General features: G+C 44.0%; 1 protein-coding gene across 3 annotated transcripts; it reads right to left on the reverse strand.

Annotated features, from left to right (window-relative positions):
• Positions 1-1495: 1495 nt before the first annotated feature.
• Positions 1496-16528, reverse strand: arpp21 (cAMP-regulated phosphoprotein, 21). 3 transcript variants are annotated; one of them, XM_052070922.1, is made up of 22 exons: positions 16209-16528; positions 14119-14245; positions 12959-13219; positions 8326-8493; positions 8090-8228; positions 7686-7724; positions 7524-7592; positions 7369-7453; positions 7034-7172; positions 6650-6787; positions 6453-6552; positions 5945-6040; positions 5815-5852; positions 5667-5723; positions 5006-5208; positions 4020-4142; positions 3812-3936; positions 3480-3548; positions 3219-3404; positions 2349-2427; positions 2010-2086; positions 1496-1910 (listed from the first exon to the last, which is right to left on the reverse strand). In XM_052070922.1, the coding sequence occupies exons 5-22, from the start codon at positions 8219-8221 to the stop codon at positions 1809-1811; spliced, it is 1857 nt and encodes a 618-aa protein (XP_051926882.1). In that variant the 5' UTR covers positions 8222-8228; positions 8326-8493; positions 12959-13219; positions 14119-14245; positions 16209-16528; the 3' UTR covers positions 1496-1808. The 3 variants fall into 3 exon arrangements, with proteins under 3 accessions (XP_051926882.1, XP_051926883.1, XP_051926881.1); XM_052070923.1 differs by lacking the exon at positions 16209-16528 and having other exon boundaries at positions 8330-8493; positions 14119-14335; XM_052070921.1 differs by lacking the exon at positions 16209-16528 and having other exon boundaries at positions 14119-14335.

Genomic DNA, 16528 nt, shown 5'->3' on the forward strand with positions numbered 1-16528 from the left:
GGAGTGAAGGCAAAAGGGTACAAAAGTCATTTGGGCAGTTTTTAAAACACTTTTAAAAACCTCTTTAAACCCTCACTATACATGGTCATTTAAAATAAAATAAAAATCTGCCTTACCTTGGGTCTTTTTTTTCCCCAACGACTACTCGTGGTTGTTTAAAAATATGCCTGACTACAAATGGTTGTTTAAAAAAAACACCTAACCATACCATTTTTTTAAAAACTTCAATACGTGGGTTTCTTTTAAAAAACGGTTTGCGGTATTTGGTCATTATTTGAAACGCATCCTCACATGACTATATTGTTCAGGAATTTCTTTCAGTTGTCATTTACTGAAAGCAATTTGGTAACGATCAGAAGTCAATCAAGATACACCTGCTCACTTTATATAGGAGGACGCTGCCTTCACATTTAGTTCTACAGAAAAACAATCAACAGAAATTACTTTTTGTAACTCAACATGTTTTTGTAATGCCATCAGATACTAACCTGAGTGGCACTGTCGAAATTAAATCTGAGTGTTGGAAGCCATCTCGATAGAACATTGTATTGGTGACCCCAAACGACATTGTAGGCGCCTGAAGCGAATTAGCATCATTCCATGAAAAAACAAAACTACTTGTCATCTGCACTCTCCTTCCTAATGATAGCGATATAAGTACAAAACAAGATTGTAAATGTTTTTATCTTCAGATAACTTACCTCATATTGGAGAGATGATCCAAGTTCGCCGGTCAAACATGGCGGGCATAGCACGAATGAATGAAGCGTAGCAGGATATCCCCTTCCGAACGGAAACCAAAGAGAATGTTTGCAAAGCCTTCCGACATGTACACACGCAATTTTATCTGACTCCTCATGGCATGATTATTTTTTTTACGATCATTGCGGCATTTTTTATGACATTAATAATTATTTTTGCCATCAATAAAGCTATTTTCTGACGTCATTTTGTTGCCGTCAATAGGACCTTTTCAAGACGTGATTTATTATTTATTTCTGTGCCATCGATTGGCCTTTTTCTGAAATATGTTGATTCAATAGTGACTTTTTATGTTTTATTTACACCAATAGGACACACAGTTGTTGTTGTGTGTGTGTTTTAATATTTCAAAAGGTTTTAGCTCAACACTGGTGATAGATGCAGCCAGAGTGTAAATGTTGCTTTGTGCAATTTTGGAACGTTGGTGCTTGAAGGGCTAAGCCATGATTTATTTATTTTTTTGCCACTAATAGCGCCTAGTTATGATTTTTTTCTTTGTCTTGAATGATAGACTTTATGGCATGATGAAATTTTTAACACCATCTGTACAAGCGAATATTTAAAATGCTTGAAGTTAAATTCTTTGGACAGAAGGTGGCGCTGATGAGCCGGGGTAAGAAAATCCAGATTAAAAACAAAATCTTGTTATATCCTTTTTATATGAATAATTGGAAAATAAAATTGTGTCATGAGACTGCACGTGCCGCGGCGGCACTAAAGAGACGGACCTGGATCCATCAAACGGGACTTTGCCATGTGCGTTTATTAAATATATTCACACACACTGCATTTTTTTTTCATCAATCACAATATATAACCATTTCAAATCAATATAAAACTCATTTTTGTGTATAAATTATGCAGTCAATACAGCAGCTTGGTGTTTAATTCTATATATATATATATAAATTTATAGATGTACTATGAAGCTTTGGTACAGTGCATTAATGTGAGAGTGCTTTGTGTTAACATGCGGTAGGGAAAAATTTATATGCGTGTCTGTGTGTGTTGTGTGTGCATGCGTGTGTGTGTGTGTGAGATCAATGTTATGTGGTCCAGGCGGGACCACAGTGGGGGTTCGGTGGTGCCACCACGCAGCAGTATCCCGCCTCACCGAGTTTACTGGGTTGATACACACAGACCCCGCTCTGCGGAAAAAAAGATGGCATAGTAAGAGAAAAAAACCAATCAGTTTTGTCATGTTTTTAGGGTTTTTTTTGTGGGGAGGAGTAGATGTTGCCATTTACCTGAAGAATGCTACAGTGGTGTGGCGACATGGCTGTGTACGATTGCTGCTGTGGGACACCCACCGCGGGGGCATAACCTGGCGACAACAAAGAAAAAATATTGTGACAGGAAGTTTTTGTGGGGTTGAGTAATTTTAATTAATGTTTCTTTTTTTTTTTACCAATGCATGTTCCGGTGCGGATGAGTGTGAGCAGCAGGAAAAGAGACCGGTTCACTGTGAGACCCTCAGGACTTCATCTCTGACAGTGTAACGGCCCCCTCCTCTACTACTCGTGACATTGCTTTTTTTTTTTTTGGGTGGGGGGTCAGTAAGGACTTTTTGGGGGTGATATATTTACCTGCGCTGCAGCCTGGCGAGGTGGCTTTGACCGGGTGTTGAGCTGAGGTAGGATACTGGCTGTAGTAGAAGGCAGGCACCTGGAACAGAGCACAGTTCTCAACTGCAGCGGTGAGGTGTTTATTTGGGGGTGGGCTTTAATTTTTCCATGAATGAAAAACTGAACAAAATACATTATTAGATCATACATCTGTTTATTGTCCTCAAAATTATTCGATTAAAATACAATAATATAAGCTATACCTACTGACTGGAAAACAATGTTTTCCATTTTATTATGAATATTCATTATAATTAGAATTATTTTCGATACTATAATGATTAATTTATTCATTTAAAATTGTAATTAAAGTAAACATTTAATTATGATATTCAATTACGAACATTTAAACATTTAAACCTGACTAATTGTTTTTATATTGCTTCCTATTCATGAATGTTTCTGATATATATTTGATTATTTTAAACAGAACTATTTTGTCCTGCTTAATGTTGGACATTAACATTCAATTAATCGAATCTAACGATTTAAAACAATAAAATCATCATTATTAATTGTCTTGTAGGTTTAATTAGGATGCCCCACGATTTTTCCAGACCGATACCAGTCTGAGTATTCAATGTTTGAGTACTCACCAATACCGATACCGCTAGTACTTTTCATACATAACATTCCATTTAACACAAGGACAAAAATTGTGAACAAAACCTTTCTTTCTGACTCAGACGATGATTTGCCAAAGTGTAGCACCAATTATTACCAATTGCCAATTTTTTGGGGGGGGTATCGGTGGCTGGTATCGACTTGATACCAATACCTGGTATCAGTACTCGCCCATCCCCAATATTTAATGTGTATGTTCTTTCCTACCTGTGGTGAGGGCTGGCAGTAGCTGTGGGTGTTAGGAGCTTGAGGGGCGGCAGGGGGATGGGACGGCGGCGGTGGTGGTGGTGCTGCGTACACGTAGCCTTGGGCGGGAGGGCAAAGGGGCGTGGTTTCCCCTGCCGATTGACAGCTGACAGCTACGTGGGCAAACTGCTGCGACAGGTCTTCCATCTGCGGGCGACGAGGCAAACGTGAACGGGAAGTTAGCGTTGAGGCGCTAACAGGAAGTGGGGCCCTGCTACGTACGGCGTGGTATGGCTGTGAAGGGGCCATGGGCAACATCTGCGGGGCCGTGTATGAGACGGATGAGTACACCTGGGAGACACACACACACACGCACACACGTCAATCATCTCAAACTCATTTGCATTTTGGTATTAAAGTTCAGATGTTCTTGTAGGCGCTGCAATGGCTGCGTTGCTTTAGTTTTTCTTTTTACAAAGGCATCACAAAAGGTTGGCAATTGAACAGGGGTGTGTAGACTTTTTATATCTACTGCATGTACCCTCATGTTTTCCTTATCTTTACACGGCATTGAGCTTTCTGCACGTGTGTGTGTGTGTGTGTGTGTGTATTACCTGCTGTGTAGGCTGCTGCGTAGGCTGCTGTGCCGGAGCTCCGTGCATCTGGCTCCTGATTGGCTGCTGAGCACCAGGAGGGTTGTACACCACGGGGCTTCCATCAGGGTTCAGGAAAGGCTGTCCTGAAACATCAGTGGCCATTTGATTTTTAAAATGGCTGGCCATGTCGCGAATGTGTAGTGTGCGTGTGTGTTTGTGTAACGACCGGTGTGCGGGTTGACCAGGATGCTTCCCGGTGGGATGCCGTTCTCTAGGATGTAAGCGGGGCTGGCAGGGGTCTCGGCAATGACGGGTTGCTCGGAGGACACCCTGTAGAGAGAGACGGAACCTGGTGGAGGGAAAGGAAAGATTTACGACCACACAATATCATCCCGGCATCTATATTTTTGAGATGCTTGTTGTCATTTGAAGGAGAGCTGGCGCCCATCCCAGGTAATTTTAACGCGAGACGTTTTTCATTTAAAAAAAAAATGTTTTCAGAGATGAAAATTGTCAATATTTTGGTGATTAATTTTTTGATCGACATGGTTGAATTTGAAACATTTTATTCCCTATGAGAGTTCAAACCCAAATTTCAATGTCAATGCAGGACCTTGTTTATTTTTCAACTTTGTTCAATTTTTTAAAAACATGTGCTCCCTCTAGTGGTACATAATGAATCACTGAATTTAATCAATTGAAACTGTGCATCATGTTGTGATTTAAAACTTTTGAAATCCATCACAGTACAGTTCAGTTGTATTTAACTTAAATTTGCATTCAGTGTTTCAGAACTGTTTGTTTTCAAATATTTTCAAACAAAGCTTGAGAACCACGCTAGCATGTGCTACACGTTAGCATGATGCCACTTATGTCCACGGAAGACTTTTTTTTCATCTGAAAATGGAAAGAAATTACCCAAATTTTCTGATTAATAAAATGAAGAGCTTGTATCACCATTTTTTGGGTTGGGGAGTAACTTTCAACCCCCCCCAAAAAACAAAAAATGAACAACAACAACGACAAAAAAATGTGTTTCTCTCATTTTTGAGGGTGCGAAGATTAGCGGAAGTGTAAAAATGTGCAGCGCGGGCGCGAAGGCAAAGACTTTCTACTGTTAATTAGACGGCGACCAGCACATTGCGATTAGCATTCAGCGTTAGCGACAAGTCGGAGGTGTTTACAGTGTGAAAAAACATCTCGGGCTTGCACCTGCTCCGCCATGAGCCTCCCAGCTGGGATTGGCGGCCGGGTGGGGGCGGGGCTTGTGAGCCGCGGCGGTCCACTGGCACGAGGAGGAATCCGAGTCGGTGCTGCTCCACGGCCGGGGCTCATTGCCGTAGCGACAGTCGGTCTCGGTGCTGCTCTGGCGGCTGCTGCCTGTCCAGCTGGACCCGGAGCTGTCACGGTTGCCCCTGTGGACAACAAGATGGCCGCCGTTAGGAGGGGAAGAACGGCGGCCATGTTGGGGAGGGATCCAATGCGACGGCCGTATCTTCAAAGTTATTTTGCGTCCCAGTATTGAATTATATTTGACCTGAATATCATCCCACTTGAAACATGAAGCATAAAGTGCCCATTTTTGGTGGTAGTAGTAATGCAGCCGCGACGGATGGTTCATTTATTCTGCCTGGCAACGACGTGTTTTTGTCAGCGCGAACTGATTTAAGTGAGTAAAGTTTGCCGAGTTTCAGTGGGAGCCGAGTAAAATAAAAGTAGGCTTTTTAAAAATGAGGCCCTTGTAGTGTGAACGTGTCCTTAATTGCCAACCTTGCGCCGCTTTCAATTAGTCAGCGCGCAGTCGAGCGAGCGTGTGTGCGCGCGGTTATGTGTGCGAGTCGCTCGATGCAAATTAAGATGATGAATGTGCTACCTGAAGAGCTGCCTTCTCCTCTGGGTCTCGGCGTACGGGTTACCTTCCTCTGCGAGTCTACACGCAAACGCACACACATTTATGTTAATGATCCGTTGTCGCGGGATTAAGGTGAACGAGGACATGGAGACAAGGCATGGGCGGTTACCTGCTCTCAATGTGGCCACTCTCTTTTGTGCAGAGAGGCTGTTTAAAAAAAAAAAAGAAAAAAAAGAATGAAGAAGAACAGGAGTTAAAGATTGCATTCTTGTGATTGAGAGTGAAGTTGGGCGTCTCACCTCCTGGTTGAAGATTCTCTCTCGCACTTTTTGATATTCTTCCTCTCGCTCCTCCATAGACTTGCTTTGCTTGTCGCGCAAGGTGGAGCGTCGTGTCTGATGTGCAAAAAAAACGAAAATGAAAAAAAAAAAAAGGGCTGATCAAAACGTTTTGCCCCACTGAGAGGGAAGGAGGTGCCATTAAAAAATATATACATTTTTAAAAAGCACAGTAGTACTATTTTATAAATTATATAAAAATTTACTCCAATGAAGTGAAAAAATTGTGCTGGTGCCGTGTGGGTGTTTATTGGGTGTGAACATCATTTGCATTTTTTGTTATTAAACTAGCGGGAGGGCATTTGTAAGGCGAAGATGTCATTCCCTTTGTTTTACGTTTAGTTTGACAACAATATATTTTTTTACGCGTCTCAAAAAAAAATTATAATAAAAACTAGAAACAGCGTGTTAAAACGTGAGGTCCAGAGATAGAGATTTAATAAATCGAATAAAATAAATAAGAGCGTACCTGTTCATCTGTGCTGCCGTTACGTTTCAAAATGCTTTTCCAGTGAGGGATCTCAGCGGCTTTGTCATCCTGAACCTGATCCAGGAAACGCTGCGCCGGTCTGGCACAAGAACAACAAAGGCGTTGATTGCGTAACCTTCCACAAATAATCGAAACGATAAGGACGAGCGCGGTGATGGCGAGTGGCGTGCGTTTACATCCGAGTGTTGCTGGTGCGGTTGATGATGACCGACTTCCCCGTCTGGTCCACGTTGTGCTCCATGCCAAAGAAGGCGGCCACGCGGTGCACCAGCATGCGGTGGTACGAAGACATGTGCGGGAATTTCTTGAAAGTGCTGCAGAAACATCAAGCATAACGTCGGGCAGGAAGAGGAGGAGAAACGGGAGCCAAGTATACCGCAGATAGAAAAACCTTCCATTGAAGTTTGCCCAAAACGTAAATGAGCGTCTTCAATCTTGAGCAGACTTTGAAGTGTGAATCATTATTTCGATAGCGCACAAGGACGCGCTCTCCTTCACATTTACACACATGCACTACCGTGTGTGTGTGTGTGTGTGTGTGTGTGTGTGTGTGTGTGTACCTATCTCCCGTAATGAAGGTGACCATGTCCTGCTCCAGCTTAAGCATCATCATGCGGTCTCTGGGGTTACTGTTCAGCGTGTCCACGATGAAACGGTGAAGGTCCACACCCGTTGAGTCGCGGTACTCCACACTGCTTTCTACAACGACAGCACACTTAATAAGTCAACATTTTTATTTTTTTTTTCAAATGGGCTTATTTGAAGGGAGGGAGGAAGGAACAATGGAAGCTGCTAGCTTGATGCTAACACGCATACAAAACGTCATAGGCAGGCTAATGATGCTAGCATCGATGTTGTGTTCGACTCCATCCTTCGCATTTCTGACAGCACTCACCTTTAGAGAGTGTGCTGCCGTTCTCCACTTCCTCCTCCTGACAGGAAGTGCCACCGTCTCGGGGGATGCCGGCGACCGGCGACGCCTGCCGCGCGGAAAGGAAATGCTCAAGAAGGGGACGAAATGATGACGACGAAGATAACAACGCGCGTTACCTGAAGTTGTTCTTCCTGATCGGGTGCGTCCTCGCACACGGCCATGCTGCGCACCAGCTTGCCTTTGGCCTGCGGCGAGAGAAGCGGGACAAATGAGCAAAGGCGCCGCGCGGCCGCGTCAACGCGTTTTGACGAATGCCGGCTGCGATCGTTTTCGCTTACCTTGACTTTTTTCTGCGATGCCGTCTGGTGACAAAGACTCTGCGAGGGACAACATTAGTCATTGCGGGTGTGTGCGTGTACATTATTAATGTGACCCCCCCCCCCTTTTCGCATGGCATTTTCCCGCTTTTTTTATTTTTTAATCCCCCGTGGCGGTTCCGTATAAAAAGAAAACCGGGAAATAATGAGGGGGAGGGCGACCTAGCAAATTTGAAGGTAGCATCAGAGCCGTATCAGAGGCGGGCCAGCGACATTGACAATTGCTTTCACTGCAACGGGTGTCGCGCGTTGGGTGTTAAACCCTCAACCCGGCAATTTCCCACGTTCATCCGAATGTGGAAATTATTGAGTCCGCCGGCCCCAGTTGTGCTATTCTCTCTGCCCGGACAAGTATCCGAGTATACCTGCTTGCTGTCTTTGTCATCCTCCTCCTCCTGGGTGGGCATGGCGACGCAGGGGTGTGGGGGCGGGGGGCTACCGATGACATCACACGACACCGCGTGGCAGGTGTGGTCCGCCTCCACTGCTTTGTCCATCGTACGTCTGCAAAAGCAGCGGCCGTCATTTCTGTTCACTCCGGCTGCATGCGTGTGTGTGTGTGTGTGTGTGTGTGTATGACTACGTGCATGTGTATGCCGACCTACGCTCAGTGAAGAAGCTGGCAGTTGAATGATGAGGTCATATATCCCATGATCCCACAGGGCGGTCAGCAGAAACGCAATTATCCTTCTCTCTTCCTCTTCTTTTGCTTGCTTTAGCGCAGGAGTGGAGGGAGAGGGGGAGGGGGGGTTGAAAAAAAATAAAAGGGCTGGAGAAGAGAGGTGAAGGAAAAAAAAATTGTTATTGCTTGCACACAGACACACACACACGTACAGTCATATCCAACAGCTGCTGCGACATAAAAGAATAGCTTGTGGCGATGACATCAAGTCGGCAATCTTAAGCGTGTGTGTGTGTGTGTGTGTGTGTGTGTGGCATCCTCCATCCTCTCTTTCCAAAAGCCCTCCTGGCCTGACAGCTAATTGCTACTCAAAGCCTATTACAGTAAGTGTGCATTTGTTGAGTGTGTGTGTGCGCGTGCATGTGTCTACGGGCCCTCCTCTGACATGCGGCATTTGTGTATTTACATATAACGCGTGTGCATGTTCAAAAGCGTCCTGGAGCTTTTCTTAGAAGCAGCAGCTGCGCGCAGCATCATCTGATACGCGCAAAATATTCCCAGAATACCGGAGCGGCGGGACTGGTGGCGGCAGGAAGAGTGCTAAGGGCCAAAACACGCACGCAGCCATGTGCCAAAAGGAAATGGCTTCGCATTCCGCTGGAACGCGACGCCCGGGGGGAACGTTTTATCCGGCAACACCTGAGACGGCGGAATAATGAGCTCCGAGGATGGCAAGTCCCAAAACGGGTTGGCGGGAGATTAAAAAGAAGCAAGAGCAGAACGTGGCGATCACTGGCACCACACTTGAAAGAACAAAAAGCCCACACTCACACCCACACAGCGGATATAATTATTTTGCAATGGACACAACATTAGGTACACCCTGGACTGGTCACCAACCCTCACGAGGGTCGCGGGGATTGCTAGAGCCTATCCCAGCTGTCTTCAGGCAGGAGGCGGGGGACACCCTGAACCGGTTGCCAACCAATCGCAGGGCACACAGAGATGAACAACCACCCACACTTACACTCGGGACAATTCGGAGTGTTCAATCAGCCTGCCAAGCATGTTTTTGGAATGTGGGAGGAAACCGAAGTACCCGGAGAAAACCCACGCAAGCACAGGGAGAACATGCAAACTCCACGTAGGAAGGCCAGAGCTGGAATCGAACCGGGTACCTCTGCACTGTGAAGTCCACGTGCTAACCACTGGACTACCGGGCCGCCCTAATGAAATTAATAAAACTGAAATTGATTTTTTTTTAAAATGACAACAGAAACTAAATCACACATTTATAAAATTATAGGTATAGGAAAAATGTCCTTTGTTTTCATTTTTTGTCAATTAATATCATATCATGAACTTTTGTATTTCTGTACGTCTATACAGAAGAGGAAAGGTCAAACAGTCAATTAAAACAAAACTAAAACTAACACTAAAGCTCATAAAGACTCCATTAAAATGAAGCCGTTTTGTTTAAATAACAAAAACGCACAAATCAGCCCAAATTAAAATTACTGAAAAAAAGGTCAAATGAAATAAAAAACTAACTGATATGGACACACATTAGCCTAGCCCACGGCCATTTTGTTTCAGAAATTTACTACAGCCATAGACACTCTACAAAATGGGCCCCAATCATAAAATGGCTCCCTTGTTTTTAAAGATGTAACTTTGGGCAAACGCATGATGTATAGTGTACCTCTAGAAGTTTTTTTTTTAAAGGTATGTGGACAAAAAAAAAAAGTTACGACCGGAGTAGATTTTAGAGTCCCGTTTTTAGCAGATATGCTAACAATTAGCCTAATGCACTCCCATGTTCTTTCATAAATTTACTATGGCCCTCAGGGGACTCGACAAAAAGCCCCCCCAATCATAAAATGGCTCCCCACCTTTATTTTAAAGTCTGAACTTTACGGAAAGGTGTACGCAAAACTCAAGAGAGGGGATTTTAGGAAGGTGGACGAAAAAAAAAAAAGATGGAGTGGTACGCGGAAGACTGCATGCCTAGGGGGGATGGAGGAAGAAGAGGAGAAAGAGGACGGCGGAGGAGGTGTGACACCATCATTAGCACGTGATGGATGGCAGGCGGGAGGCGAGGAGCGTGCGGCGACATCATCATCATCATCATCATCCATCTGCCGCCTCACTGGCGTCCAGGAGCTACTTAAGGGCGTACTCGCACAAAGACGTTTAACAGTGGTTGGCATGATTTCCATTGGGCAAGGTGGCAATAATTGTGAAGAACTGGCACGAATTAAATCAAATGACATTACGAACGCGAGTGTGACCAAGTGTGCCATCGAGTCATTTGGACTATTTTTTTCTTGGGATTGATTCCTACTGTGCCAGGTGGGTGGTTAAGATCTGGCAAGAAGTATCCAATTGCTGTGGCCTGTGGATGAGTACATAGTGCGCTTGTTGTTGACTGAATGCATGATGTTTTTGTTTTGTTTTTACTTGGACTGGACTATTTCTGCTTGTCATGTTGATTGAAATTGTACAAGATGGTGCCATTAATGTCTGGCAAGAACATTCAATAAATGATAGGACACACAGCACAGTACATTGCTTGCATGTGAGAGAATGCATTAAGGGGGGGGGCTGGATTATTTCTTTTCTCTCCTGAGGCCAGGGCAAAGTGGGCGGTCCCCCAGGGTGCGTGAAAAAAAAAAATTCTGTGTGCCGCCGCTCATTTCCTCATCAGGTTGGTACACTATTTGCGCTAAATGCCCTACACATCAACTTGCTTCAGAGAGCAAGCCATCTGGTGTTGGCTGTGTCTGTGTTTCCCTTACATTTGTTCGCAACAGAAATGCGATATTTTAGAAAATTTGTCAATTTGTGAGAGATTAAGTAAAGAGGAGGGAGGGAGGCAGGTCGGCGGGGATAGAAGCTGACCGCTGTATAGGATCCCCAGGCCACACAACACAAATTTCTATCTCTGAATAAATTGCATTTCATAATTACTCATAAAACAAAAAGAGACTAATTTTCACCACTGGAGAAACACTCCCAAAAACCCATGAGGTGTCCATTTCAAGAAGAGGAGAAAGATAAAGGTCGGTGGATATGAATAATGTTAACCTAATTGTGCATCATGTAACGTAATAAAGTAACCTATACGCTATTTATTAGCCTGTTGCTAATATATTGCTACCCCCTACCTAGCCTCAAAAGACAACAGTTTTTTTACTTTTAGTTGTTTGTTTTCTTGCTGCTGTTTTTTTTGTTAGCTACTTTTAGAATTTGAGCAAGCAAGTTTACGGTCATCGTCTGGGGATTGAGTAAACAGTATTGCATCCTTGTTTAATGTCTGAATGCTAAACGTGGCTCGATGCTAATTCAGACAAGCTCTTATACACATTGATATGAAGGTGGTTATGTATGGTAGGCCTGTATAGATATATACAGGCTGTGTGTGTGTGTGTGTGTATGTTTAAGCATGTGTATCCCAGGGTGCAAAAAAGCCATGCTTCAAGGGCGAATTGAACTATACATAGTTGGGGGGGGGGGGCGTGGGGAGAAAAATAATGTATCAATATATTTTAGAATATCAAATAAAATGCCGGTGGAGCTAAACTGGGGCTACACAGTTTTCTGGCCGGGGTGCGGGGGCGGCAATAGCCCCCTCTAGCCGCAGTGTAGCGCCATTCCCGAGCGCATCCTGAACTGTAAAAAATGTCACCTTTTTTTTTTTGCTACACAAAAAAAAAAAAAACACTGAGTCGAACAGTTGCTTCCAGGAATGAAGACATACCGATCACGAGTAGAGGCATCGTTCGCCATACACTAGCCCTTTTTTTAAAATCTCTTTGACAAATCCACATCTTGGGATCGTTTTACTTCTGCATCAGATGTTGACGTTAAACAGAAAGTAAGTAAAATGTGGGTTACGTTGTTCTGCCGGGTGCACCTGTGCGGCCACAGCATCTTTTGTGGCTGCGACAGCTGCGTCAAAGGCCCCCCCAAAAAGTGAGGTGGTGGGGAAAAACCTGCCCGCATGTCACGATCGTCATCGTTCTTTTGCTTTTTGCGTGTGTGTGTGCGTGTGTGTGTGTGTGAGTTTAAGAGATATTGCAGTGAAGTCCCCCGTGCTACCCACGTGTGGTGTGAAAGTTCCGAAACAGGTGTTATGTCGAAGATGGAGAAGAAGAAGACTCCACACTTGCCGGTGTGTCGCATTACTGTTGACCCGGGACACGCTTGACGACGGCGGGGCTATTTTTACCCGGAGGCGAGGGGGGTGGCGGGGGGTTTGAGGGGGTGCTAGTGGACCTATTGCTGCCGGGCTTCAGCCGGCTGTCATACAAACTCAAAAATAAATAAAGGGGCTTCATTCATCAAACGAATAGTTGACGAAGGAAATAAGATTAAGTGAAATTTAACGAATATACAGCGCGGATGGGAAGAAAACGATCAGTTAACAAGCACGTCCCACCCGGCTAAATGAGACTTCGGTCGCCCCAAAAACCACAAAACCTAACATTTTTATTTGAATTATGTCTTCGATAGCGAATATGAGCGATTAGGTTTAGAAACGATTATATTTTTTATTTTATTCCCCCCCCGTGTGTGTGTTCGCGTGGTCTCGAGGGGCGGATGAGCTTACCGGGAGTTGAAGGCGAGCTCGGGCCGGGAGTGGAGCTCCTCTCTGCGGAGCTGAAGCTGTCGAGTGAGGCGCCGCTCTGCTCCTCCTCCGCTTTTGCTCCGCTCTCGCCGTGGAAGGGGAGGGGCCACGGGGTGTGGGTGTCGGTGAGTTTGGGAGGGGGTTCAGGGTCGGAGCGCTGAGACCCCCTCCACCCCACCTGGCCCCGTTTACCGTCAGTGGACGTCAAGCACCGTAACGGCACATCACACGTTCAACAAGCGTCTGCAATATTGACCAGAAATCATGCCCGTCAACTTTTCGGAGCGCCAACCTGTATAAACTACCAAAAAAAATCCTTATAAAGAGCAAAAAAATCCTTATAACATTCATTCATTCATTCATCTTCCGAACCGCTTGATCCTCACTAGGGTCGCGGGGGGGTACTGGAGCCTATCCCAGCTGTCTCCGGGCAGTAGGCGGGGGACACCCTGAATCGGTTGCCAGCCAATCGCACAGAGACGAACAACCATTCACACTCACACTCACACCTAGGGACAACTTAGAGCTTTCAATCAGCCTGCCATGCATATTTTTGGAATGTGGGAGAAAACCGGAGCACCCGGAGAAAACCCACGCAGGCCCGGGGAGAACATGCAAACTCCACACAGGGAGGCCGGAGCTGGAATCGAACCTCTGCACTGTGAAGCCGACGTGCTAACCACTGGCCTACCGGGCCGCCCTCCTTATAACATACCAAAGCATTTTATATGTCAAAATAACGGCAGAAAAAAACCCATGAAATGTTCAATTATATTTAATGTAGATCTCCTTAATACAATGTCTGCTTAATGTCAATCATCAAGAATCATCATTGTACTTAGTGGCATTACTGTGTTCAGAGTTGTATTCCTGCGTTACTTTTTTTCTGGGCAAAAGCAAACGGAACTACCTGTTAGGGGAAAAGAAACAAACAGAAATTTTCAGAATCCGTATGATTTGTGCGATACGACCATATACGTAAGATTCCCCACGAAATCCGTATGAACTATGGCTAACTATGGTATTGACAGGTATGAGAAATGCCAAGAGATGCATTGAGCAAAGAAAGACATGAATATACAGCTGCAACCCATTACAGCAGTTATTCCATGTTGCTTACACTGTATGACTACTTAACTTACCACGAAGCAAGTATGAGTGGATTTGTCACGCGACATTTTCACAATAACAACAGCAATGTAGTTGTAGAACTCAGCATCTGCACAAATCATTCTTGATCACCGCATCAGTGTACACGCCTGTCACTCACTATGACGCACAAAGAGGAAGTTGCTTGGGACGATCATCTCTCAGTATACTATTAGCATAATAAGAAGATGCGTAGCGTGACATAAATAGTGTAACGCCACGATATGCCTAAGTATCGTCTCTTTGAGCAGTTAAAAAAAAGTCAGAAAAATGCACAGTGTGTAAATAGCATTTGCTCAAATGCTCATCTCTCAGCAGTCGTACAAGAAGAGAAGTAAGGGATATAACCTGTCACAATTGGATTACGAGAATTATAGGAATACAAATGTCATGTTAAAAGGGATAGTCATCTCTCAGCATTCACAGAATAAGAAATTATGCATCATAGCATCAGTGTTGATGCCTGTCACTCTGCATTACCACATTAAGAAAAGAAATATAGGAGCATAATTGTGCAGTTGATCATCTCTTGGCATTTACAGTTCATAAAATTAAAACATTTGTGGGAAATGAAGTCTTTCGGCATTTCAAAAACAATACAATAATTGCTATATGAAAGAAGCATTATGGAATGATCGTGTCTCAGCACTCACATACTATTGGTTTTTAAATGTTACATTTACAGCATTAGCGTTAATGACCGTCTCTCCGCGTTAACACAGTAAGTTGAGTAATTAAGTAAATAGTAGAATTTCAACATATTCTGCTTGACTTTTCGTACATTTGTCGATAAAAGTGTTGTGGCTGCGCGTAAGATACGAGATCAAAGACTCCAGAGATTATTTCGGGGGGTGGTATGCATACACACACAACACAGCTGTTGTGGTCAGTATGGCAGGCATGCGGCCACAGAGGAGATTCGGGGACCGGTCGCCGGTGCCAACGATTGCCGGTGTGGTCGAGTTACATAAACAGGCGTCATTATACTAGCAAGTGAAGAGCTGAGCCAAGAGTTTGTGCATTTGTGTCACTTTGTCTCATGTCAATTCCCCCACTCAGATCCTCGCTGACCGCTAACGCTGTTGAGGAAGACGAGCTCATTTCCAGTCAATGGCGATGCTAACCAAGCTATCAGCTACTTAGCATAGTTTGCATTCATCTCATTGGTAATTGTTACAGACGCGCTCCATTCTCTACTTTGTGGTCAATGCTCGGCTAATTAAGATGAGCTAATTGGGTTGCTGTGGAAATGCTACATGTTCTATTGGTTATTGTGGTGATGCTATTTTTATTTCCTATTTACAGTATGATAAGATAATGAGATTGCTGTGTAGTTACACCATTTGCTATTTTTTGGGGGGCAATCTCAGGCCATGCTAATTAAGTTAATTAGGTTGATACGGAGCTACTGCGTTGAGGAAAAGTCTTGACTCGATTCCAGCTAATTCTACAATAAATAGGATACTGTACAATGTAGAAGCTGCATGATACATCTACTACATTTTAGAAACGGTTAGGCCAGTTCTCACTTATATCAAACTCAGCTAATTTGCTTGCAATAAACATTAGATATATCTATATATCCTTCTTTTCAGACAAGCCAATAGAAGTTTTGCCTTTATGAAAAGCTAAGCTAATTTTGCCACTGGTGTTTACTTGATGGCTACATGAACGGAGTACTGTATATGTATCAGTGTATTGCGCGCGTAAACATAACAAACATACATATAAATAATAAATAACGAGTCATCATCCATAGGCCTCCTACTATAGTGTGTGTGTATGTGTGAGAGAGAATGACACTTCAACAAGTGAGGCTCATGAATTATTAATTAGCGATGCGGCAGGGACTCATGAGACATGAATATTCAAAAGGACACTTATGAATATTTAAAGTACGATGGGAAGAACGAGCGAGCTAGTAGACAGGCGGCAGACAAATACACCCCGCCTCATCGTCCACATCCATTCCAATGAGGATGTCATTTCTACGAGATTATCACGATGAGATCGTCACGTTTACTTTGTAAACAACAACTAACCGTTGTGTAATAAAACTAAAAGAAAGCAAAGCGAATCGTACCTTTGATGACACACTTTTGGCCGATACAGAGCGGCCCAAAAACACATTTGAGAATTTTCGTCTGCTTGCTGTCGACTGAAAATGACATCACAGTGTCGAAGTGCTCAGCTTGCGAATGTCACATGAGCAAAACAAGAAAACAGGTGAGGCGTAATTGGTCGGCACCTGAGTGATGTCATTTTCAGTCGACAGCAAGAGTCAAAATGGCCGCCACCCGGACATGGAAAAAAATACTGGTTAATTCATGTTCCACAAATCAATCAAAATACTATGTTCAGGCAACCATTTAATAAGTGGAGAAATGTGTCAATGGCAAAAAA

This window comes from Hippocampus zosterae, chromosome 7 (genome assembly GCF_025434085.1).
Source record: "Hippocampus zosterae strain Florida chromosome 7, ASM2543408v3, whole genome shotgun sequence".
Classification (NCBI taxonomy): domain Eukaryota; kingdom Metazoa; phylum Chordata; class Actinopteri; order Syngnathiformes; family Syngnathidae; genus Hippocampus; species Hippocampus zosterae.

What these genes read in the sequence shown, in the direction of transcription:
- arpp21 (XM_052070922.1), bottom strand. Translation starts at nt 8,221, where the DNA reads ATGGACAAAGCAGTGGAGGCGGACCACACCTGCCACGCGGTGTCGTGT. An exon ending in AGGAGAAGGCAGCTCTTCAG is followed by an intron (nt 5,209 to 5,666) that starts GTAGCACATTCA and finishes TGTTGTCCACAG; the next exon opens with GGGCAACCGTGACAGCTCCG. An exon ending in ACTGCCAGCCCTCACCACAG is followed by an intron (nt 2,428 to 3,218) that starts GTAGGAAAGAAC and finishes GCTCTGTTCCAG; the next exon opens with GTGCCTGCCTTCTACTACAG.